Source organism: Protobothrops mucrosquamatus, unplaced genomic scaffold (assembly GCF_001527695.2).
Source record: "Protobothrops mucrosquamatus isolate PMUCROS unplaced genomic scaffold, P.Mucros_1.0 scaffold_94, whole genome shotgun sequence".
Classification (NCBI taxonomy): Eukaryota; Metazoa; Chordata; class Lepidosauria; order Squamata; family Viperidae; genus Protobothrops; species Protobothrops mucrosquamatus.
The window spans coordinates 476,511-503,406 of NW_015386170.1; the positions used below are offsets into that span (position 1 = coordinate 476,511).

Here is a 26,896-nt window from a genome sequence, read left to right on the forward strand (position 1 = left end):
TATTATTATTATTATTATTTCTACCACACTAGGTGATAGGACAGTGATGACACCCCTTCCCTCATTGCACATTTCAGGATGGTAGTTACTTACATTAGCAGATGCAATTGGATCAGTGCAGTCGGTGGAAAAGAGGAAGTCGTGCTAGCTATTTCCTTGTGGAAGGAACATAGTGCTAATTTGATAGGCTCTTCTCCCGGAGAACTTACAATTCATCACCTAGAAATCTATCAAAGCTGTGATTAAGAGGACCAACATGTGTTGCATGTAGCGAGGCAATCAGCCAGAGCCATGTGCCAAATTGAGTCTTCAGTAAGTAATTGAATACTATTGTGTACAAACCAAATGCTGTGTTGCATGAGAATGTATTAAAAATCTTAATATGGTCATCTCCCAGACAATCCCCTCTCTCGCATCTTTTTTCTTTTAACTTGCCAGTTCTCTTGCTTCCCTACAGTTTATTATCCCTCCAATAATTCCATAGGCAGATCCTGCAGACACTTCTTTGCAGACTTCCATCCTCTTCTGTAGCTAATGCAAATTCCAATCTTTGGGACAAATCAATTTCAAAGACGCCTATGGGGATTTATTTATGTATTTACTACTGAAATGTGTAAATGACCAGGTGACCAACACCTAAAATATACAATTTTAAAAAATTCTATCTATGAGTCACTTGACAGAGTCACTTGACAGTGAAATGGGTGGCATATAAATATATAAATCCTTCAAAAGTCAGAATATGATCAATTATACCAACCATTAAGATCCAGTGGCCTAAGCAATAATGTTTACTCTGTGATTCTATGAGTAGCCAAACTGAATGACAAATTTTCTTTCAAGATTTTTTTTGTTATATTTTCACAGACTTATATTAATTTTCCTGTCAAATTAGCACTATATCCCCTTATGTAAAGCTTGACTGGGAAAGGGCATCACTCTTTCCAATCTTTTCTCTTCGTGCCACAAGACTGAGCTCCGTATAAAGTGTGGGAGGTTTACAAATTACAAACCTCAGGAGGGGAGGGGAAAGTACTTATTTTGTTTGTAAAGAGTTCAGGGTTCAATTTGTGGCATTACTCACAAGGAGGGTTGGTAATATTGTGGAATGTAGGATTATATGTGAATGGTAATGGAGAAGAGTGCTTGTGAGGGTTGTGTGGGGACCTGTGCTGTTCATGGCTCATGTGAGACCACAAAACTGGATATAGTAAAAAGAACCTATCACCCCCAGAAGGCTACCTCATGTGTGTTTAAATTGTGGTCTGTGGAGATTCTCATAGTTGTCTCAAAAGCATTTGGAGGAGGAGGGGGGAAAGGGGAGGAGGAGAAGGAGAAGATTTGCTTCTCGTTGCATTCTCATTAAATTGTGGTGTTTTAAAGGAATTTGGCTCCTGGTGACTTATGGTTCCATGCCCGTGTTTTAAGAGTCGATGTGAAACCAAGCAGAAAAAGTAGCCCCATCCCTCTTTTGCCTCCAAAGATCCTAACAGTGGCTATTTTTGTGTAACTAATTGAGAAAGATTGATTGTTGGTTAATTACACTAATGAGCACAACTGACATAGATGCAGACCAAAAGTCTCAGCAGTCCACCAAATGGCCATTAAATACAAGATCCCCGTGTTTCCTTCTGCTTGTTACTGCTTTCTGTTGGATGAGAGGGCATACAAAACATCCATTCTAAAGGTTAAATGACACTGGGAATTACTCATTTGCTGCTTACCTTTCTTCACCTCCTGTCCAGATGGCTCTTAGCTCAGCAGTACATGGACATTTGGATGTAAGCGCCACTTGAAAGGTCTCCAGGACTCAGAGTTTCATCTGGCAAATAGAAACATGTAGTAGACATCCAGTATAATTCCGGGAATCCCTCCCCCAGTAAGTATTGAATTCAATACTGGGGAGGGGAATGGGCAACGTGAAGATGGCAAAATTAAGGGTGGACTTGAAAACAAAGTATATCTGCTCTCAATCAAACATAACACAAGGAGACAAAATGTTTGTTCTGGAGAGCTCAACCCAGAGTTTAAGATTACACTTTACATAATCATGGGGGGGGGGAAGCATCTATATTCTCACTGAGGGACACAATTATCCCAGTGCAGTTACTGTACTTGGAAATCAACTCCAGCCTTTGAATAATGTTGGCAGCAATGTTGCCTCAGGGTAGGGCTTGGTGGAGGAGATGTGGTAAATATTGGAAAAAAATATTTGTAATACTTGTTTATGAATTCGAGTCATAAGGATCATTTGGGACTGCTGCTTGGCTCCCTCCCTTCCTGCAGTGTAGTAGCATCCCTGCTCAACCTAACTATGGGGCCAAGTTGGTAGTGGCATTCCCTAGATTTATGGTCCTGGAGTATTTCAATCTGACATCTCTGAGCCTGGAGTCAAAGATGGCTCAGGATTTGCATGATGACCCTGGCTACCATGGACCTACCCAACTAATTATGTAACAGTGGTGGTCACGTTACATCTGGTTTTGTCTCAGAGGCCATGTGATCTGGGATTGGAGGATGCTATTATCCCTTGTCATAGACAACTTTTTCTTGACTTTGCAGTTCTCTGCCTTCAGCTTTAGGGAGGAAGGGCCTATTTGTTTGGTCTATTGATTGGTCTGGCCCAGACATGGTGCACTGATTGTGTTACCTAGTTGTGCTGTCCCACTCATTCACATTCAGTGGTGGTTTATTAACATTCCCCAGCAATTCCCTTCATTAAAAACCCAGAACTGTCCCAATTAAGTCCAGCCAAAAGTAGACCAATGCTAGTTCACAGAGCAATGACCAGTGAGTCCACAAGGTACTTGAAAGTTTTCCAAACCAGATAAATCCACTAGGCAAAACTAAATCCACAATACAAGAGTAATGTATTTTGTATACAATACATTATACAATGTATAATATATAATTAAGTCAAGGCACAGGGTTTATTCAAGGCAAGGCTGGAATCACAACGACCAGGAAACACACAGCTAGGAAATGTATACATTGTTCCCAGCACTACCTCCATCTGTCTGCTATGCTAAATAGCCAGTTTCTGGTTCTCCTCATAAGTAATTGGGCTGATCTTTGCTGCTCCTGCCTTTTCTCTGCCCTATATGTTATAGCATCAGGCGCAGAAGGCAGTTCCTCATCATCATCACTAACCAGTTGCAGCCCTGTTCTTTCCCATCTGAAGACTCAGGTCTGTCCTGCTGCACCTATTCTTCAGCCAAATCACTCTCAGATGGCTGCTGGGAGCCATGTTCAACTCCCATCCTGACATGCCTGGGACTGGTTCATCCTCCTCCAAATTGACATCTGGAGAGGCTTCTGAGGAAGCGTCTGGAGGAGTCATCACACTCGTTGGTTAACAAAATGTCTGCAAGAAACAACCAAGCTCAGAGAGCACCATGAATCTCACAGTTCAACCCTGAGCTACAAATATTCTCTTCTGTTACTTACCACTGTATTTCTTCCATGTTTCCAGATCACTTGGACTCAAAGTTACATAGAAAGTGAGGTAAAGAAATTAGAAGACAGTTTTTATGGCAAGCCAAAAGAGGTGATCATGATTTCTGGTGCTTTTAACTAAAAGACAAAAAGCTATGAAGTCAGAAATAAGAAAAGGAAGAGAAATCCTTAAGCATGAGAGGAGTTATCAACTAAAATGGATTCAGTTGAACCTTTCATTTTATCATAGTCCCATAAATTGTCATAAAATGAAATGAAATAAAAAACCTGCAATCTGCTCCTTTTAGAATAGAAAAATAATTTGCATTTGAAAAGATCTGACTGTGCCAGCCAAAACATTGAGATAAAAACGCAAACTCAGCAATATGGCATAGAAACTGCTCATACATTTAGGGAGTTCTCATCATTTTTTTGATTGCAAGAAATGCAGGGAATTGTAATCCCAAGGTATTTGGAGGGCACCGGATTGAAGGAAAGTAATGTAGCATTTTTCAGTTATATAAGAAAAATAACTTAAGACAGCCTAGTGTAAATGACAGATTTTAGCCTCATCATTCCTGTGGCACACACTGAAACGATGATATTTGCAAACTCTAAGGAAATATTGATCTTTTGGAAATATTGCCGTGAGCCTGAGAAATTTTGTGTTTCCTGTTGGATGATTACGAGACTAGATGCTTTGAGGTTTTCTTCCATGAGAATGGAGATTTGGATTGATTCCTGCCACTGTCAGGTGTTGGAGGTTCCTAATTTGTTTATGGAAAGTAGGGAGAGAAGGCTTGGATAAGATTTAAATCAATTAAAAAGTATAATTCCACAAATAAAAGCAGAAAATGCCCAGAAAACAATATGAAAGGCAAAAGAGATATACAGTTGTCCAGAGTTTCAAATGTCAACTATACACTTTGTGTACCTAAATGGATTTATATCATGTCTGATGATAGATTATATTCATTCCTCCCTATGAGTAAAAAAATACAAAAAAAAAAAGAACAGGACTTTGATGCTATAATGGGACACTTGAAAAGGGAGAATGGTGTATATCTGCTTGTTATATTCCTAAAGTGTTGCCTTCTTTAATAATACCATTAAACTACACAATTCAGAGGGAAGACTGCAGTTCTTTGAAAGTTCTGCAAAATATTGCCTTCCTTCTAACATTCTCCCAGAGAATGCTTGTGGTACCTACCATCTAGTATGACTTCCAAGGAAATTGTATTCCCTAATACAAAAACTAAGAGACAATTATGTCTCAGCTTCATCCACCCACTCTCTCCTCCCAAAATTGGCTAAAATTTGAATGTTTGTCTCAGCCCATCCCAGTGAGCAAAGGAGATTGTGGAAAGTATTTGATCATTGTTTGAATAATGATCTTGGTATGGCCTACTGATCTCAGTTGATGATTCCTTTTAAAAGATTGTCAGTTCCCTGCAAAACTTCATTGTTGTGAGGAAATTAATAAAGTACAGTCCTTTTCCCCGGAAACAAAAATAGTAACAAAGTTCTTGAAAGAAAAATTCATATATCCTGTCTTTTTTGTACTGTTCTCTTATCCCACACCCTCTGGAAAATTCCTTTTATTCTAAATTGTTTTATCATGATTTATATCACTGGAGCATCCAAACTGCAGTCCACTGATGGGCTAAGTCCTCCAGAACATATCTGATAAGATACTGTGTTCAAAGGAATCCTGTCTATCAAATTAGATTGGCAATGGGCTAAATTATTAGAGAAGTAGTTTTGTTTTGGTAACACATTACACCATCTGAAAATAGCTCTGTTCTTTCTTCTTATCTTACTACCGGTATTGTTGCATTTCTAAGGTTAGTAAAAAATATCTGCCATCTAAAGGACCTTTCAAATGATTCTCAACCATAAATGCTAGCTTAATGTCTATGGAGATTCTCAGTCATCCAGGTCATAGTTAATCTCAAAGGTGCTTTTTCACGAGGCAACTGAACTTTCTTGTTTTTCTTTGAAGATGTTTTGCTTCTCATCTAAGAAGCTCCTTCGGTTCTGACTGGATGGTGGGGAATGGAAGAATTGGAAGGATTCCACTCCCCACCATCCAGTCAGAGGTGAAGAAGCTTCTTGGATGAGAAGCAAAACGTCTACAAAGAAAAACAAGATAGTCCAATTGCATGTAGCACCTTTGGGATAACAAAAATGCTAGCCTTAATTTGAGGAACTTTTCATACAATCAGGAACAGATAAATTGCCACACTTAATTTTACCTTTCCACATCCACATATCTGGTTTGTCAGATTTCTTTTTCACCATCCTTGCATTCTGTACCAATTTCTTCCTTAGGCTGAATTACAGTATAGCATCCAAACATTGTCCCACTTTTCTCATCAATCTTTGTAACGTTCAGAAAACTCCTTTTGTTTTCCTCTCCAGCAGTTTCATAACTTTTTCACAAAAGATCTAATTTTCTCTCTTTATACTTCCTTCATTACTTTTGCCTTCAACTTTTCCAATTAGATTTTAAATCCCACGTTGTTATGAGGCCAATAAAATTTCTTTTGGTGGAGAAAAGATGGCAGCCATCTTGTGTTTCACAAGATAGAAAAATATCATTCTTCAAATCCATTTCTGATTTTTTTTACTGTCCTGTCATCTTCCTCATATCCTCTTGGTCTCTGAAATAGAGCACAGAATAAGTTCGCACAAAAATGATAATTAGCAATCCCTAGTACTGTAATTATGATGCTAGAATCTCTGGAGCTTCATAAGAGTTTCTACTGTCCCTTTAATAGAACAAATTGATGATTGTCTATTTTTTTAAGGGAGAGATTCTTTGATAATATTACCCAGAAATTCTATTAAATAAAAACCTCCTAAGGCGAAGTTTAAGCAATAATGTGGAGATTATAGAATAATTATGGAATGCACCTGAAGGCAGGACAAGAGGCAATGGATGAAAACTAATCATGGAGAGAAGCGACCTAGAATTAAGGAGAAATTTCCTAACAGTTAGAACAATTGATCAGTGGAATGGCTTATCTCCAGAAGTTGTGAATGCTCCAACACTGGAAGTTTTTAAGAAGAGATTGGACAACCATTTGACTGAAATGGTATATGGTTTGCTACCTAAGCAGGGGGTTGGACTAGAAGACCTCCAAGGTCCCTTCCAACTCTGTTATTCTAGTCTATTCTAAGAAAGGAAAAGGAAAAGCCTGCATATGGCTAATGATATGGATGTGTAAGTGAGCAAAACCCCTGGTTTTATTACTTTATTCCCCATAATTTCACATAGAAAATATAGCAGAAAACCAGAAACAGTTTGTGCATTTCTGTTGGGCAGTGTTCAGCATCAGAAGTTTTGATGTGTTCAAGTTGAAAACTTCAGAGCTCAGCTACAAATTTTGGAAGGGCTCCGAAGCCAACCTGAACTAGGGGTGGGATTCTCCAGAGTGGGCTTGAGGCAGCAGCTTTGACATCTATATTAAATTGACTTTTTTGTTAATTCTTGGATGTATTTAAAAAGGGCCTCTTTCATTTGTGATAATTCAGGGAAGTGTCAGAAATTGTCAATTATTTCCCCAATCTTATGGAACCATTTGTGTGAATTTAAATCAAAAGTGAGAACAATCAGTAGATCCAGAAGTTGTGGATACTTCACTGGAAGTTTGTTAAAAGAGATTGGACAACCATTTGTCTGAAATCTGTAGAGTGTTTGCTGCCTGAGCAGGAGATTGGACTAGAAGATCTCCAATGTCCCTTCCAATTCTGTTACTCTGTTATTCTGAAATAATCTTATTCAATACCAGGAGAAATTTAACAAAAGATATGGTTGCCTTCAGAATGCCTAACTCCCCATATAAACGTCTTTTAAATATTTGTTCTTCAAGGAATAAATGTTTATTTTAAAACCTTTTATTATACCATAAATTAAGGAACTGGGTTTGTGACAGAAACAATATTAAAGCAATGAGCTTTTATCAATGAAGAGATGGATGTACAAAGGTTGGCTAGACAGCTGTCTCTCTGACTTTGAAAATGGAAGAAGGAAGCTTATGCCAGAGAGATGATTTTTTTCCCTGCATTTTCTTTCAACCAGCTTTTTCACATCTGTCCCCTTTTTATGTTTTCATGAAATCCTAAGGGAAGATGAATTCCCTTAGGATTCCCCTGCTTCCATCCATTTTGGGGGGGGGGGTGAGGGAGGAAAAGTATTACGACTAAAGCAGATTTGTTCTCTTCAGGCAAGTTCCAGGCAGAACTTTAGAGAAATCATGAACCCAATTTATTTTCCCATGAGTTTGATCGAGAAGTTTAAAAAGCCGTTATGAAAAGCTGGCTTCAAAAAGGATGGTGTTCCAACATTGCAAAGTAATTATATAAGCAATCTCTCTCTCTCTCTCTCTCTCTCTCTCTCTCTCTCTCTCTCTCTCTCTCTCTCTCTCTCTCTCTCTCTCTCTCTCTCTCTCTCTCTCTCTCTCTCTCTCATATTTTCCACTTAGGTAAATGTGTGCATGATAAAGTATATAGCAATAGCACTTAGACTTATATACCGCTTCACAGTGCTTTACAGCCCTCTCTAAGTGGTTTACAGAGTCAGAATATTGCCCCCCAACAACCTGGGTCCCCATTTTACCAACCTCGGAAGGATGGAAGGCTGAGTCAACCTTGAGCTGTTCAGAATCGAACTCCTGGAGTGAGCTGTGAGTTAGCCTGCAGTACTGCATTCTAACCACTGTGCCACCAAGGCTTTTATATATGGTAAAATGTCCACTTTGTTTTGAGAAAGATGACCTACTATGGTTAAGTGGCTTGTCTTTCTCTTCCCTGGTTCACCTTGTTCCTTATATTCTTCCTCACCCTCCCCCAATATTGACTTTTTGGTGACCCCCTTCTTCACTGTATTTGTAGACTCCATTCCCAATTCCTTCCCACCTTCCTTTTAGGGAGAAAGATCTTGTCCTTTTTGTGCCAGGATTTCTCCCATTACAGGTAGTCCTTGACTTACAACAGTTCATTTAGTGACCATTCAGAGTTACAATGGCACTGGAAAAAATGACTTACGACATATATGTTTTTCACACTTAGGACCATTATAGCATCCCCATGGTCACATAATCAAAATTCGAACACTTGGCAACTGGCATATATTTATGTGGGGTCATGTTATTACTTTTTGTAACCTTATCACAAGCAAACTCACTTAACTTACAAGCCAGATTCACTTAACAACCATGTTACTAACTTAACAACTGCAGTGATTCTTTTAACAACTGTGGCAAGAAAAATTGTAAAATGGGGCAAAACTCAGTTAACGAATGTCTCACTTAGGAATAGAAATAATAATAATAATAATAATAATAATAATAATAATAATAATGATGATGATGATGATGATGATGATGATGATGATGATGATGATGATGATGATGATGATGATGATGATGTTGGAAGGGAGTTTGGAGGTCATCTAATCCAACCCCCTGCTCAGGTAGGAAACCCTATACCATTTCGGACAAATGGCTGTCCAGTTTCTTCTTAAAAAACTTCCAGTGTTGGAGCATTCACCACTTCTGGAGGCAGGTTGTTCCACTGGTTAATTGTTCTAACTGTCAGGAAGTTTCTCCTTAGTTCTAAGTTGCTTCTCTCCTTGATTATTCTCCATCCGTTGCTTCTTGTCCTGCCTTCAGGCGCTTTGGAAAATAGCTTGGCTCCCTCTTCTTTATGGCAGCCCTGAGATATTGGAACACTGCTATCATGTCACCTCCTCGTCCTTCTCTTCATTAAACTAGACATACCCAATTCAAGCAATCAGTCTTTATATGTTTTAGCCTCCAGTCCCCTAATCATCTTTGTTGCTCTTCTCTGTACTCTTTCTAGAGTCTCAACATCTTTTTCACATCATGGTGACCAAAACTGGCTCAGTTGTGGTTGTAAGTCTGTACAATGGGAACACTCAAACTTATCCTGATAAAGTAGTGCACAAATCCTTGACACTGGATTGTAATAATCTTAGATGCTAATAATTTTTCCCTACTGTCCACTTCAGAACTTAGCAATCCAGTTTTTTGGCTCATTCTAATTTGCATCTTGAAGTGTTTCTTTGAATGAGTTTCTGAACCTGCCCTTTGAAATACAAAGTCTTTTCATTTTGCTAATTAATTTGACTGAATGAGGAAGGCACACAGGTTTCAGATCTGCTTCTTGAATGTTTTACCTCTTTTATTAAAGAAGCAAATTAAAAATTCAATAAGATGGACCTATTGATTCATGTTTTTCTTTGGATCATATAAATAAGAGAGATGAGAATTCCTTTGCATAGATTATTTAAAATATGGTTCGATTTTTTTGAGGGGTTTGAAGCTTTAAATTCTGTTTTGCTAAAGGACACAAAGAGTGGGTTGAAGGTCAAGGGTCAGATATCGGAACAAGATGCCCTCCCATTCTCATCCTAAAAATCAACTGGACCATATCTAAGGTGACCAACATTTTTACAATGAGAAGGAGGACACAAATAAATTGAAGAAAAAAATATGAATAAATAAAATTATTAAAACTGAAACAATAACATAAGCGAATAAACTTGTAAATAAAATTATACATATTTGGAAATTATTAAATAGATAATGAATTAATAAAACGTGAATTATTGTGCTCACCTGTGTATGATTGAATATTCACTGAGAAAGAAGTGAGTCTAATGCGTGCGTGTGTGCCATGTCATGTTTCAGTAAGAAGTAAACAAAGCCATTTGTGTGCGGCGCACTCTTGTGCGCGGCGCACTCTCTCAAAACAATTCTCCTGTGCGGAGCACATGCGTCTCATAATTGCGTCTCACCGCACTGTACCAAGCCTTGACAAATCGTCATGTCAAATACAAATATGTCACATCGCACGCAATGGATCAGCTCAGTATCGATCGAATATGGAGATTTACAGATTAGTCTTCAAATATCGAAAAGGAGGACATGTAGGAGGACACTTTTCGAGAGAGGACAGAACTTACAAAAGAAGGACTGTCCTCCCTAAAGGAGGACGATTGGTCACCTTACCATAACTCCAAACATGCCAAATTTACACTGCAAAAATCTATGCCAATGCAGCATTTGTTGCAAAGAGAGGGTCCCTACTTTTGATTTAAATTCACACAAATGGTTCCATAAGATTGGGGAAATAATTGGCAATTTCTGACACTTCCCTGAATAATCACAAATGAAAGAGGCCCTTTTTAAGTACATCCAAGAATTAACAAAAAGTCAACTTAATACAGATGCCCAAGCTGTTGCTTCAGGCCCACTATGGAGAACCCCACCCCCAGTTCAGGTGGCCTTCCGAGCCCTTCCAAAATTTGTAGCTGAGCTCTGAAGTTTTCAGCCTAAACACTTCAAAATTTATGATGCTGAACACTGCCCAACAGAAGTGCACAAATTGTTTCTGGTTTTCTGCTGTATATTTGACATGAAGTTATGGGGAATAAAGTAATAAAGCCAGTTTTTTGCCCATATCATTAGCCATATGCAGGCTTTTCCTTTTCCATTCTTAGAATAGAGTAGAATAACAAAGTTGGAAGAGACCTTGGAGATCTTCTAGTCCAACCCTCTGCTCAGGCAGGAAACTCTGTATCATTTTAGACAAATGGCTGTCCAATCTCTTCTTAAAAACTTCCAGTGTTGGAGCATTCACAACTTCTGATTAATTGTTCTAACTGTCAGTAAATTTCTTCTTAGTTCTAGATTGCTTCTCTTCTTGATTAGTTTCCATCCCTTCCCTTCCCCTCCTCTCCCCTCTCCTTCCTTCCTTCCTTCCTTCCTTCCTTCCTTCCTTCCTTCCTTCCTTCCTTCCTTCCTTCCTTCCTTCCTTCCTTCCTTCCTTCCTTCCTTCCTTCCTTTTTTCCTTCCTTCCAAAGTGATTTGACTGTCTTTCTGTTTCAGGAAGCTGAGTGATTTTATGTTCTTGTTCTCTTTTACAAAATAATATTTGTAGGGGAGAATATTGTGCAATTTTTTTACTCTTTTGGCATTCTTGGTGTTGGGCATACGTATGTGCTTTTTCAGAAGCGGGCTGAAACAATGGCACCAAAGGACAAAGTAGTGCCTTGATCGTTGCTTGAATGGAAGGCAAATTAGAAAGAGGCTTATTTTTCCTTTTCCCAGATGTTTGCCTCTGCATGGCACTTATTACTCCATTTTGTTGTTTTTTTATTCCTTTCATCCTTGTTTTCCTCCAGAAGGCAAACGAAGAGGAAATCACTTGAGATATAATTGCTTCTTGCTGTTCTCTCCTGGTTCTATTACAGGAACAGTAGGGAGAATTCAATGTATTATGTATCTTCTGTTCGTAACCTTCGCAAACTCTGTGCACACGCCCACAGCCTGGGACCGCTGTAATCCGACCCCTGCTGTTTTTATTGATGATAGATATGCTGATTCAAAAACAACAAGACAAAACAAAAGTCATCAAAAAGGCCACACCACCCATCTGTTGTTTAAATAAAAGAAATGCATTTTGTTACATCACTCTGCCTCCTATAAATAGCAAGGGTGAACCGACAATGGAAGGGTACTCACAAGTTCTAAGGGGTCCATATGCAAAGGTAAATATGTTTCTACTCAACAATAAAGTTGGGTGTTTGCATTTTTCATTACACCACCAATTATAGAAAGACTGAATCCAATAATGAAATGTTCTCATTGCCTACCACATTAAACCATGTATTATTTGCTTCTTGTTCATCAGGTTTGGTCTTTGTGACCACCACACCTCTGACAGATTGGGTACCATCAGTCTTCTTGTCCAAAATAGGTAGTCTAGCTCATATTAAAACCTTCTAATTCTAGATCTATAATATAATTCTGCACAAAAAATAGGATTCACCAGGTATAAGTTATTATATATATATGCCGACATCGTCAGAGCATAAAAGCAAGTTAATGGGAGTTCTCTTTATGTTACCGGTCGACTCTGCGCCCGGCTTTTCGACCTGGTCATTGGTCCATTCAATGTCTCTAATTGTTTTGTTTTTAAAGGGCACACGTTTGCTGCTACCTTGGTAGTTTCCAAAGTTGCTGTTCCCTTTTCCCCTTTCCTCCCCCCAATCCCTTTCCTCGTATGCATCCAGCTGTCTGCTGCTACACTATTGGTTTCCAAAGTTGCTTCTTCTCCCTCCCCCCTTCCTCCCCCCAATATATGATAAATGTATTGCAGAGAATAATTTCTCCCATCCTCTATTAACATAAAAAGACAAATACTGACTGACTGATGACAGTTTCATTTAGCATGAACTCTACTTCTTGGGATTGTTGGAACTGGATGAATAGGAAATAGAAAATTGCTTTTAAATGTCTTGAGAAACACAGATCCTAATGATCCACTGGAAGCTGCAATCTTCACTTAAATGGCCTATTTGGTAGAGGGGCCTCCTTCCACCTTCCCAGATGACAAACAGTTCACCCCATTGCTCAACAATTCTGATGTCATTCAATATCAAAATTATATCTCAACCATAACCTAGAAAACAGGATGTGTTTTTTGAAAGCCAACCCTATCAAATTAGGGGCTGACTCTAAGAGAAACTACTTGGCTCAGTTTGTGACACAACATGGATTTTCCTTTATTTAATGGTACATTCAGGGGGGTTAAGTTTCACTTAGATGCACAACAATGGCTCATCTTTTCCCTCCCCTGAAAGTGTGTAATAAAATCCTCCTGCCATGTTTGTCATTGCCCTTCCATAAGCTATGACCATAAAGCAAGATTCTGCACAAAAATGGGAACATTTTTATGACTTTCAAGATGAAATGGCATCGGAGATTGAACTGTGTGGAAAATACATCCTTAAACTCTATGGGTTACTTGGGAGCTGGGGATAAAAATTCTACCTTAGGTAACTGGGAAAATGATGAAACTGTGTGGTAATGAATTTTAAACACACACACTCAGAGAAACACAAAGCGCAAAGTAGGACACTTGGGGAAAGGGGAAAAAGTTATGTCAACAGCTACAAAAAAAAAATAACAAACACATTTCTATTCGGTTTCGAATTAGCAAGCTTATATTTATAAGGCAAGAGTTATAGTCATCGTGCTATTATAGTAGTCATAGCGAGATTACTCTAAAAAAATTAGAAAGAAACAGGGCAATAAAAGAGAATTTTATGGTGCCTGAATGTAGATGCATTTAATGCTTATAGACAGAGCTTTTGTTTGTCATAGAACACACAGAACGGAGTTCTGGCACCTTTTTTGGATGGAACCTTATAGGGTAGGCAAGGCGGGTTGTATGACGTGTGTGAATTCCGGCACCTTTTTTTTTTTTTTTTACAAAAAAAGCATTGCTTATAGTTATTTATTTATTAACAAATTTTATAAAGCCGTTCAACTAAGACAGTGTAACTCTGACTAGCACATAGCATAAAAAACAAATAATAAACCCGAAAAAAGTCTCACCTCATATTATTAAACAGATTCACTATATAAACACAAAGTATAAAATGATGACCCAGCAATACAACAGAAAAGCAACTTTTGTTCAATTGGTCCTGTAATATTTGGGGGGAGAACCATGTCTTTACAGCTTTCCTAATGGTGAGCAGAGTTGAAGTTTGTTCTGTTTGTGTATGTGTGTCCATGTGTGTGCATGTGTGCATGAGTCCAAACAGAACTTTTTGAAGCTGCTTGACAGGAACAACTTAAACAATATGCACATATGACCTTTAATATCATTGATTTCAATTAAAAGTTAAACAACTGAAGCCTAGCTATCCAAAGAAGAAACTCCAATTAATCATGTAATGTAGGGGCCAAATGATAAACTAAAGGTTTCTTAGTAGCTTTTAATTTTACTACCACTTTTACAATCAATATATAAGCATTGCTTTATCTTCTATTTTTCTTCAATGAATCTTTAATTTTCCAAGTGAGTGTGTAGATGAGGGCCCAAGGGTACCAACGAGTGGCTTTTAAGCTCACAATGTGGTTTTGAGCAATATATCATCAGGGCAATGAGGCCGGGATGATGTATTACACTAATACATCATAAGAGCACTATCGCTCTTGTGATGTATTAGTATAATACACGATCAGAACACTATCGCTGATGTATTACTCAAAAGAATCATTTTTAACCTTAAAACAAAAAGAGCGTCTTTACCTTCATTTGGCAATTTTACCATAGTTGTACCGAACAGTGTAGACAGTAATGATAATAACAAAAGATAAAATATTACTTTTCTGAGAAAATTTGGAAAAACAAACAAACAAACAAACAAACTTCAATTATTGGTTCCAATTTGTAGTCCAATGAGCCAATGGCCTTCATAAGCTGATCTTAGCCCAGCTGGGGCAGATATTAGATAACTCTGAATTTTATTGATACATACACAGCCTCCTGTGGCCTCCAGCCCGAAGAACAGCTAGGAAATAATATTTGAAAAATTAGGATATGTTGATTTCAGATACAAATAGCACCTTGCTCTGTTTTTCTGGTTTGCAAACCGGTGGCAGGGATGGTGATTCATTCAGCCCAGAACAAGGAGAAAGATATAATTTAGAACAGAAATGCCTTTTTTTTTTTTTGAGATGGGGTAATGTGCAAATCAGGCCAGATTCAATCTGCATACACCCATCAATTCACTAAATTGATCCACTTCATTGTGGACATATCAATTCAGATAGAAATTTGCTAAGACCTGGTATAGTTTGGTCATTAAATACACATATAGTATGTGTACATAGAAAAAGTCCAAACAATCCAAATCAATTTAATACTCTTGAGTTGTTTGAATTTAATTTGGGGTATACAATATTTTTACAGGCTTAGTAGCAACTAAGTTTTGGCTTCACACTTGGAAAGTATTTCTGAAGTTTATTTTGCCTCCAAATATATCAGGCTATAAACTGGGCTACTGGCAGTTCTAGTCCCGCCTTAGGCACATCAGCTGGGTGACTTGAAACAATGATTTTCTCTCAGCCCTAGGAAGGAAGTAATGGCAAACCACTTCTGAAAAAAACCTTTCCAAGAAAATCTCCGTGCATCAGACATGATTGAAGAAAAAAAAAACATAGGTGGCAGCTGAAGCCAAAATTTCATTTTCCTACTTTTATTTTATTGTTGTGTATATACGCTGCAAGATTTATTGCCCAAGAATCTTGATTAGTAATTTATTCATTTTGCTTTGGGCAACATTTTTTTTGTACATAAATGCAGGTATTTATTTTATCTGAGGCTTAATTCAGTATCTTTTTTTCTATGCTTTGTTTTTTTTAAAAAAAAAACCCTGTCACAACGTATTTTGCAATTGGTTTTAATAATTTTTACCACTGTAGTGTGCCCCTTTTTGTGTGCCTTGCATTTGTGCTTGTGTTTTATAGGCTTATAATATTTTTGTATGTGCATTTTAAAACAAATAATTCATTTTCTACATAAGGGGCTAATAGACACATATCTTATCCAGGTGCACACATGGATACAGAGACAGACAAACCTAGAATATTAAACACCAACATATAAGCACAGAGTATGAGCAATAAATAGGGTGAACTAGAAATTAAAGTAAATGAGGGCAGATATGAAATTGCTGTCATTACGGAAACTTGGTGGGATGAAACCCACAAATGGAACACACAGCTAGAGGGATTTAAATTATTTAAAAGAAACAGACCAAATAAAAGAGGAGGTAGAGTTGCTCTCTATATAAGAAATAACTACATTTCTACAGAAATAGAGCACATCAATGATGAAAACTGTCTTGAATGCATTTGGGTCAATATAAAAGGGGGGGAAATGACATTGCCATAGGTGTATACTATAGGCCAGTGGTGGCGAACCTTTTAGAGACCGAGTGCCCAAACTCCAACCAAAATCCCACTTATGTATCGCCGGGTGCCGGGTGGGCATGGCTATGGTGAAAATGATAGACTGGGTGGGTGTGGCCATGGTGGGCATGCCAACTTGATGTTGCTCTGGTGGGTGAGACAGTGGGCAGGAGAGCATCTTGCTCAGTGGGTGAGGGGGATGGGGGGAGGCTCCTGAGCCCCGCAGCTCTTCTGAGGGGGGGAGGGGCTGTGCTGGGATTGGGGCTCCTCGTGCCTTTTGCTGCCCACCTGCGCTCTTCTGCTGAAGATGCTGCAGCTCTGCTTGCCTGGCAGGGCAGGGGCATGCTCGCGCATGGGGACGCACATAGGGCTGCTGCCTCACTTTCCGCGCCTGCTTCCACTGAAAGTTGCTCCCTTTATAGCCTCCTGCCTATTCCCAGACTGTGCATGTGTGGAGAGCTACGCATGTGCAGCTCTGCAGAAAGCTACGCATGCGCAGAGAGGAGGAGGGAGCAACTCGGCCCAGCAATGGCTCACGTGCCACCAGAAACGGCTCTGCGTGCCGCCTGTGGCACGCGTGCCATAGGTTCGCCATCACGGCTATAGGCCACCCAACCAAACAGAGGAAATAGATGAACTTTTTGCTAGTCAGTTAAGTAAGGTATGTAGGAATCACATCACAATAGTAATGGGGGACTTTAATTAACCTGACATCAACTGGGAGACAAACTCTGCAGCAAGTGGAAGATCAGATTCCTGACAAACCTAGCAGACAATTTTGTCTCCCAAAAAGTAGAGAACAGAACTAGGGGATCAGCCATATTGGACCTAATTCTCAGTAACAGAGATGAAAATGATAGAAGGTGTTGAAGCCATAGGAACCTTGGGGGGATTGATCATGCAATATTGGAATTCAACATTATGCAAGCACAAGCAATAGAATACAGTCAAACTAGAGTCTTGGACTTTAAGAGAGCTAATTTCAATAAACTTAGAGAGAGCTTGGGAAGGATTCCATGGATGAGAATCCTCAAGGGGAAAACAACTCAAGAAGCTTGGGAAATTTTGAAAAGTGAGATTATAAAAGCCTAGTCTAGCACAATACCAACAAAGAAGAAAAATAACAGCTCTCAAAAGAAGCCAGCATGGCTGCATAAAGAACTCCCTGATAAATTGAAAAGTGGAAATAGGGGCACATAACTAAGGCAGAATACCAGCAAATATCCAGAGCCTGCAAAGATGAAGTGAGGAAAGCTAAGGATCAAAATGAACTAAGACTTGCAACAAAAGTCAAAAATAATAAAAAAAAAGCTTCTTTCATCATGTAAAAAACAAGAAAAAAGTTAAGAAAATAATTGGTCCATTAGTGGGAGAAAGTGGCAAGAAGGTGACAAGCAACAGGGAGAAAGCAGAACTACTTAACTTGTTTTTTGCATCCATCTTTACCCAAAGGCAAAAAACAGCCCAACCTATCAAAAATAGTACCATAAAAAACAGATTAGAAACACAAGTTAAGATAGGCAAGAAAATGGTAAGTGAGCACCTGTCCACCCTAGATGAGTTCAAATCATCAGGACCAGATGGATTACACCCCAAGGTTCTTAAGGAACTGGCAGATGTGATCTCAGAACAACTGAACTATATTTTCCAAAGATCCTGGAGCACCGGGGAACTACCAGAGGACTGGAAAAGAGCTGATGTAGTTCCCATCTTCAAAAAAGGGGAAAAATGTCTAGCTAGATTACACAAAACTGTGATTGGGTCATTTGTGATCCAGTGTATCGTGGGAAACCAATCATTATTTCAACATTTTATATAAGCCAGGCCATAATATTAAGCCCTGCTATGGTTTATAATATGGAACACAACACATTATATTTTGTGATTGAGTTTTCTAACCAGAATTTAAGTTTTATTGTTATTTGAATCAGCTGTCTTGAATAATAGGACTTTCAAGACATTGAAAAGGAGAACTTCCCAAGCGCATTGAAAGAAATGACTAAAGGTTCTTCTTGAAAGATCAAAGTCTTTGTATCTTCTGGAAAGCTTGGTTTGGCTGCTTTAACAGCAGTGAGCATTATGCACGGTCATAGACAATAGTTGTGCTGGGATTGCCAGCAAAGCAGTTGTGCCTGGATGGGCATATGCAGACAACTGGGGCAAGCCTTTGAAGCAGGTGTGTTGATCTTAGGAGAACTCAATCCTTTCAATGTTTCAAGGAGATGTAATGCTCATGGACCAATGAATTTTGCAAAGAGTTTTTTCAACTGTTTGCACAGCCCTAGTAAGCAGAACTTCCTTTTCCCCAATATGCACTTCATTGTGGCTCCTCCCAGTGCCATTGTGGTAAACTCATTTTTGTTTATATTTCACTCCCAAATTCTCCACCAGGCACCTCTAGATATAGGCATACCACTAGGCAATGATCTCTATTTGGATATGTCTGGAAGAATACTGTAGGGCCCTTTGCTAGAGAGTCTTTAGGGTGTGTGACAAGTTGCCATGATTGATTGCTTATTGCAATCAAATCAGTGTTGATTCTTAAGAACTGCATTAGTTGATTTTTGTCCATGATGATCATGCCATTAGTTGTTGATATTTTTTATATATATTAGCTATCAGTTAGTTGTTATTTTTGTTGTTCGCTGTATGATCCAGATCCTTTGAGGAAATTATAATTGTATATAACATGTTTTTGTAAGTCACTGTGCAGTGTGAAGATTTGACAGCATACAACAACATATTAATAACAATAATAATGATTCATCCTCTTGCTTGTTTCCATCAACTTTCTGTACTGTGTCGAGTGTGATAGATAAGTTGGGGTGGGTGGGTGTCTGCATCACTTATTTGTAAACATCTAGAGTGGGAATTGGTGAACCTTGGCTTAGGCTGATAAGTGTAGAGTCTCTTTAAAATCCAAAATGAGAAATGTTGTTCTGGTAGACTACACCATTCTCAGTTAAATGAGTTTATAAAGATCTAGTTTGGAAAAAAGTTATACTTATCATTTTAACTTGACAGCTCGGTGATAGTCTGTCATTTCAATAATAATTGAAATGCAGAGTGGCATCTTGCAATTCCCCAGCACCTTTCAGCATTGTCTCAAAATCCCCCATCACCATGGAGTTTTCTGTGTGCTCCATACATTTCAGAAGATAGACTATTTGTATTTACTTAAGTCTCTGGGCCATAGTTTAAGTTATTTAAAATGTACGAACTGCCTTTTGGGCTCCCACAAAGATGCTTCCCTAGATTAAGATGGCAAATAAAGATAAGCTTTACGAAAGGGATCATTAAAAACAATAACACCACACGAAAGAATTTGAGAGCTTTAAAAAAAAATCTGATGTATTAAAAGCTTCTGGCTAACCTTGAATTTAATTTCATTTTTTTAGCATGTTCATGTCCATGTACTTCCAAGAAAGCCAGGGGATTTTGACAGAAATGACAACATCTACGATGAGGTAAGACTGAGCTGAAGAGCTGAACCTTTTCTTTTAACCCGAGTATTTAGATTTAACCCATGCACACAAACAAATCATCCACTAACCTGAAACCATGCCAATTTGCCGCTGTCTATAATCTGAAAACTGTATCTTCAAAGAGAGAGTTTCAAATAACTGGTTCACAAAGGCATTAATTCAATTTTGTCACATTATGTAACAGAATTAAGATAAATACTTTATCTGAGCAACTGTCATTCCAGGACTGCTTCACACTTCGGGGCTGATCCAACTGGTTGGTAACTTTTAGTAGCAATCTTATGGAATTTGTAGCATGTTCTAGAATGGCCAAAAATTGGAGTCAATTTGTTTTTGTTTTTTTAAAAGGAATGCTCTATGAAACAACTTGTGGTCACACGTCCTGAACTGATAACCTTTCTTCACTATGATGCAGTGACTGTTGTTGACAGTTGTGTCCATAATGGGATCAGAACCTCAGAGTATCATAGCTATTAGGCATTTCAGATGGCAGATATTGGGAGTTAAAGTAACATGATTTGTACTGTTCTTCCCAGAACATATTAGCATCCACCCACAGGTGGAGGATAGAGTTATATACTATATGCCATTTAGACTGTTTTGGCCCACTAACAGACTTGTATCATGAAGTGGAGGACACTATTCTTTTCCTATGTTGAACTAGTATCTAACTAACTAAGAGTCAACAGTCACCAATAGAAGAGAATATTTGTAGCTCAGGGTAGAACTGTGGGATCCTTGGTGCTCTCTGAGCTTGGTTGGTTTTTTTGCAGATGTTTCATTACCCCACTAGGTAACATCATCAGTGCTAGAAGGAAGTGGAATTTGCTTTCTGTTGATGTACAAATGGCTTGCCCTATCAATGTTGGTGGGAGTGTTTTTGGTGCTTCCTAGATCAGGCTGTTGATGATTATTTCATTGTTTGCCTGAGCTGGCAGTTCCTTGATTGGGGTATTGCTTACAATATGACCAATCTACCAATCACATGCCCTGAACAATAACCCACTCAAGGAACAATCAACAAAAATAAATGATCAAATAATATACAACAAACTAATCAAGAAACCATCAATACCATCTCCACCAACACTTACAGGGCAAGTCACCTGTATATTAAGAGCCGGGGTCTTCAAACTTGACCCTTTTATGACTTGTGGACTTCAACTCCCAGAATTCCTCAGCCAGGCATGCTGGCTGAGGAATTCTGGGAGTTGAAGTTCATAAGTCATAAAAGGGCCAAGTTTGAAGACTCCTGATTAAGAGTGACCAAATCTCACTCCCTTCTAATACTGATGATGTTACTAGTTGGGTAATGAAATGTCTGCAAGAAAACAACCAAGCTCAGAGAGCACCAAGGATCCCACAGTCAGTGCAATGGAATATGAGGGTATGGCAACAAAACTTGGGCTATTCCTACTGCACCTCAAATTTTATAGCTCTTGGTCTAGCAATTGAAAGAATTAGTGGGGGTTCACCCATGAGATCAACACTGGTCTGCTGATATCAACGCAGATGGTGGAAAACAACAGAATAATGGATTGCTATGCTTTAGCAGCCAAAGTGGCATCAAAGAAGGGCCAGTGCAAATCTTTAGTGTAACATGATTAGTATTGCCGAGCCTTTCTGTCTTATGCATGGAAGAAAAGCTTATCCTTTCCTAAGGATGAATTATTCAGTGTAAAACTTTTAAACCGACAATGATATTCAGCAGGCGATGTCCTCTTCTTTCCCTCTGACATTCAGAGACACAGCAAGAAAATCACTTAGGAAAAGATATTTTGACTTAGCAATCTCATTCAGTGCATTATGCTAAATCATTTTGGCGGCACAGGAATACCTATTAGGAATCATTTTCAATTTTGGAAGTGCCTCAGCATAAGAGTTAGCAGCTTTGGATTTCCATTTTAGTCAAGCAGAAGTGGCAAAGGAAAGAGATGTAAGTTGATTCCCAAACACATTATAAAAGAGTCTGAATTTTTGACTTTATACAAGCTCTTCTTAAGCTAACTTTCTTTAGAAACAGGAATGAGAAAGATAAAGACCAGGCAGGCAAATTCTACCTTTTTAATCTCCAAAGAGTTTCTTAAAAATGACTTTCCAGTTACTAGTGAGTGAATTTTGCTTTTATCGATCACTTATTTTGTTGAACCATCAATGCTGTAACTATTGAACTATTTCTGAAGAGACTTAAAAGATATTCCTAAAAAAATGATCCATAAGTCATTTCTACAAAATGTTATCTCAAATAATGTTCTGCAACAGGTACTGTTTTCTGAAATATAACCTTTATCCATACATCAAGATTCTGGAGGAAATTTTCCAAAACCAACCTGGAAACAAAAATTAGGGCTACCAATCAAGGCTGAAAAAGACCTGAAAGATGTCATTGTTATAGTCAATGATTGAAGCCCACATCAGATAGCACTAAATATATTCCCTTGTTAAGTGGCCTAGACAGGTTCTGTTCCCTGTATTCAAATGATATGCCTCTTGTGCACCATTCTACCCATTGAAGAGTCTACTTTTCCAATTCAAGATCACAGTATCCAAGAAGGAGACGGATGCTATGGAGGTTTCCATCCTGCTTCTTCCTTATTGGATGGCATTATGAGCTAAGGTGCTGGAGGGAACAATATTCTGAAAAAATTAAGGCACTCCAGTATTCTGAGAGCGAGTACTGTGGAGGAGGAGGAGGAGGAGGAGGAGGAGGAGGAGGAGGAGGAGGAGGAGGTGGTGGTGGTGGCTATCCCCACCTCATTGACAGTAGCTTTCCTTCTTGTTTAGTTATGGTGTGAATTCACTGTGTGGAAACATCATGACTGCTAGAAGGGAATGCGTTTTTCTCTCTGTTTATGTACTAGTGGCTTGCCCTGTCGGTGTTGGTGGGAGCGTTTTGGGTACTTCCTTGATTAGGCTGTTGTGTATTGTTAGCTTGTTTGTCTGAGCTGGTAATTCCTTGATTAGGGTATTGTATACTGCTTGATTATTGGTCTAGTATAAATCTTGGTGTTAATCTCTTCTTATCTAATGCTGATTACTGGCAAGAAGGTGTTGTGGTCTTTTAGCTTTTGGATTCTCTCTTTTTTGAATGGCATGTAGATGTTGTTTATTTCTATGTGCCTGTTGATAGCTGGCTACTCTGAGTGCCAGGCTTCTAAGAATTCTCTAGAGATTTTGGACTTAAGTTGGTCACCTTTCCCAGCGTTGCAGATAAAATTGTTATGCTGGCTTTAGCAGTGGTATGTTTCTTTGCTAGCTATTTGCTTTCAAATCTAGGTTTCAATATACTGATTCCTTTCATCACTGCTCTCAAACCTGGTAATGCATTTTTTTTTTTTAAAAAAAAAAATTACCATTGATGGTTCTCCAGTCATTTAGTGTCCTAATCCTTTCTGGTTTTCCTCTTTGCCAAAAATCTTCCTTTTGTTTTTAAAGTCAGTAGCTCTGCCTCAGCTCTTCTTGAGTTTTTCTGATATATTGCCTACAATATATATCCTTCAAAACAGCCCTGGAAGAAGAGGAAGTAAATTCATAATGAATACAATAAATAATGAGAGTCATGCAGAAGATCAGGTTAGATTTCCCCCCTTTGACCTATATAAAATCCCTCAAAAATGTATCTGAAAAAACAGAGTTAAAGACCTGGTATTTGCCTATATTTTATTCTCATATATACCGGTATTCTATGACACTAAATGCAAAATAATCAGAGAAATATCTACCTGTTCAGTTCTAAGTATTACATTTCAAATAAGATGAATGTTTAATCAGACTATTCCTACACTCTAACTATATATTGTTTTCTAATAGCTGTATAGACATGAGTGGACTTGGCTGAGGTCTATACAGGTTTCTTAAAATGGCCCTAAGATTTAATTCTTATTATTAATCTTTCTCTGAAAACTTTTCTTTTTCTTATTTTTTTCTTTAAACACAAATTCAATTACAAATTAATTATGTGCTTCAAAGTGTTATATAGAGATTACCTTAAAAACCAAGGTCATATTTAGAAATCTACTTCTATGGGAGTAAACATATACACAAAGATTACTTGTGCTGGAATAAATAAATCTTTTTTCCAAATGTGTATACGTTCTGATCTTATTTCACAGTACTTCTGGGGTGACTTGATTTATTTGGGATCTTACTCATTTGATTAATTTTGCCATCTTCATAATGTTAATTTTTAGGGATGTTTCACCTTACTATAATTTTTATTTTCTCATCTTCTGTAAAAACAACCACAGCAACAGCAGCAACAAAAGATAACTATCTGGTCTTAGTTCTTACTCTCCTAATATGTTAACATTATTCCTTTCCAGTGCCTATGGATTATCTAGACAGTTTCCAATAATAATTTACATGTTTGTGTAGTTGTGCTTCCTATCCAGGGATATTGCCGTACAAAGACCTTATTAAAATTTCACTTCTTCTCTTCTCTAAACCATGCATGACTGTTACTAGACACACACACATATTTATTCATAGATACTTATTCATGCAGCCTCCTTCTCTTCAAACAAACTATCATGCAGATAGTTTGTTTGAAGAGAAGCAAAATCCTTAGATCAAAACAGGATTCGAAATCTTATCTGCTTTTCCAGTCTACTCTCAAATTATGCATTCTGCCTGAAAGTGAAAATGGAGTCAGCTGGAAATATGTTTTTTCATGAGATTCTTTGTGAGTTCCTCCCAGTTCTAAACTGTAAATATGGTGAGATTATCTTTACAGGCAGTGCCATAATAGATAAAGTCAGTGGTGGGATTCAGCCGGTTCGCACCAGTTCGGCAGAACCGGTAGCTAATTTTTTGTTGCCCAGGCCCAGAATGGACTTCCGGAAGCAGCATCCACACAGAGAACCGGTTGTTCACATATTTGAATCCCACCACTGGATAAAGTCCTAAGTGATTCATATCGTGCCACACTGTAAGTTGCTGGTGGTGCAGCTGTAATCAGCAAAGTTTAATGCTTTGCTTGAGATTGGTAAAAGATGCCACTTTTAAAAGGAGTGTCCATCAGCTGCTTCATGGCCAGGAAGATGAACAGTCTTATTAGCAGCATTATAACGACAAGATTGTTAGTATTGTTATATCTTCGGTTCTTTAGGCATTGAATGAGGCAGAACAGCAACAAGTTTATTAACTCAGAACAGAAGCAGCCCTAAAGGCTCCTGCACAGCTATTTATACAGTTAGCCTCTAGGCGGCAACCAATAGGTTTAAAGCAGCGGTTCTCAACCTATGGGTCGCGACCCCATTTGGGGTCGATCGACCATTTCATGGGGGTCGCCAAGCAAGGCTGTCCGCCATTTTTTCCCCTTTTCCGGTGGGTGCCTTACCTCCCTTGAGCTGGGCCAGCTGGTGGTCGGCCTGCTCTGTCTCTGCCACTTGCCAGCTATGCCTCGGCCGGCGCAGAGGGCGGAACCACATATGCGCGGCGCTCCCGGGCTGGGAAAGTCCACGACTTACGACCGGTTGGGTAGTCCTCGAATTACAACAGGTTTAGTCCTCGACTTACGACGGTTTAGTCCTCGACTTACGACCAGTTGGGGGTCGCGGCATTAAAAAGGTTGAGAACCACTGGTTTAAAGTAACAGTTTCCCGCCCCAAACCTCATTATCAGCTTGGAGACAGCCAGTCTGGCTTTCAGTAACAGCAACTGTTAAACAATACAGCAATGTAGGTCAGACATTAAGCAAGTGATTTAAAACAGTTGTGGCCAATACATTACAAGTATTATGTCTCATCCTTCTTTATTTCTATCCAGTTGCTCAGTGGTTAAAGACATAGAGTTTGTCAGCTGGAAAGCTGACAGCAGGGTTGAGACCCAACCTCTGCACAATGGGGTATTTTTTTTTTCCTTAATGACCATGGAATTTACTTAAATGACCACAGTGCTCCTGTAATTACTGCTGCAAAATTGCCAGAAATCAAGCCTGGTTATATAATGCCTCAACTTAGGATCGCAATGACTTACAACCAAAATTTTGAGGACTACCTGTATTATTCATTCTTGTACCCCAGATATAGTAGCCTTAAGAAAAACTAGAACAGGCAAGGTAACTCATATAACAAGAGAAATCTTTATGGTTTGGGTAGGCCATACCATAGCTTAACTGCAGAAAAGATTCTGGGGCTTGTTTGAAAAAGGACCAGAAGAGATGCCAAGTCATCATCTTGGCAGTGGAGGGTTGGGTAGGAATGGAAAGAGAAAAGGAATTTTTTTTTTCTTTTTCTAATTCAGGCTGGAAAAAAGTTTCAGTGTCATAGCATCCTCTACTGATGAAGAAAAATACTGCAGGTTTTTTTTAAGGAAGAACTTTACTGTTACCCCATTTAGAAATAGAAAAAAAATAATAAAATAAAATGCATAGGGAAAATAAAATAAAGAAAAATAAAAAGCGATCCCACTTGTTTTAGGCCAGCTAACAGATGTTGTTACACTCCTGGTGTATGAAGACAGATGACTATAAGAAAAGGATTTGGTCGCTAAGATATTTGTGAAAAAAATGGCAGAATAAATTTTGAGTTCTTCTGGAATTTTCCATCCACATGTTCTACACAGTTTCTAGAGGCTGAGGTTCTTCAGAGGTCCCAGAAAGGAATCCTTGAGAACTTCTCCATAAGCCTCAAATTCCCAGTTTTTTTGATTTCTCAAAATTATCTGGGAGATACAGTCATCAAGACAAAAGATCCTAAGCTATGACACCCATTTCAATTCGAAGGTTTCTTGATTCTGTCCCTCTGTTAATGCAACCTAGGACTGTGTTGGCTTTTTTGGCAGCTGCAGCACCCTGATGGCTCATATTTAAATGATTGCCCACTAGGACTCCTAGATCCCTCTCATACATACTACTATTGAGCCTATGCATTTGGTTTTTGTTGATTTCAATAGCTAAAGATTGAAGCCCATGCTCACTGTATGTTTGTTTAAAAAAAATAAACTTTGAGATAGAAAACCTGTCCTTGGGTTTTTCTCTCCCATTTCCAAAGAAAAAGGGGAAAGAAGTGTTAGAGAATGGATAACCTACGAGCCTTTTTCTGTAGGCAAACCCCGCTCTTCTTGATTTTACTAAAAGCCAACGGAGTAAATAACTTTGCAGCTCAGCTCTTATGCCATTAGTAAGTGCTGCTGGAATTGGGAGGGTGATATAATTGGGAGAGAGTGGCTATAAAAAAA

The 26,896-nt window shown here is 38.6% G+C and overlaps 1 protein-coding gene across 1 annotated transcript in view; it reads left to right on the top strand.

Moving 5' to 3' along the window:
- FHIT (fragile histidine triad diadenosine triphosphatase) overlaps nt 1-26,896 on the top strand; it is a 105,377-nt gene that overhangs the window by 75,413 nt on the left and 3,068 nt on the right. The window contains exon 4 of the mRNA XM_015814786.1: nt 19,631-19,699. Within this exon, the coding sequence (XP_015670272.1) occupies nt 19,631-19,699 (69 nt within the window). The remainder of the gene's footprint in view (nt 1-19,630; nt 19,700-26,896) is intronic.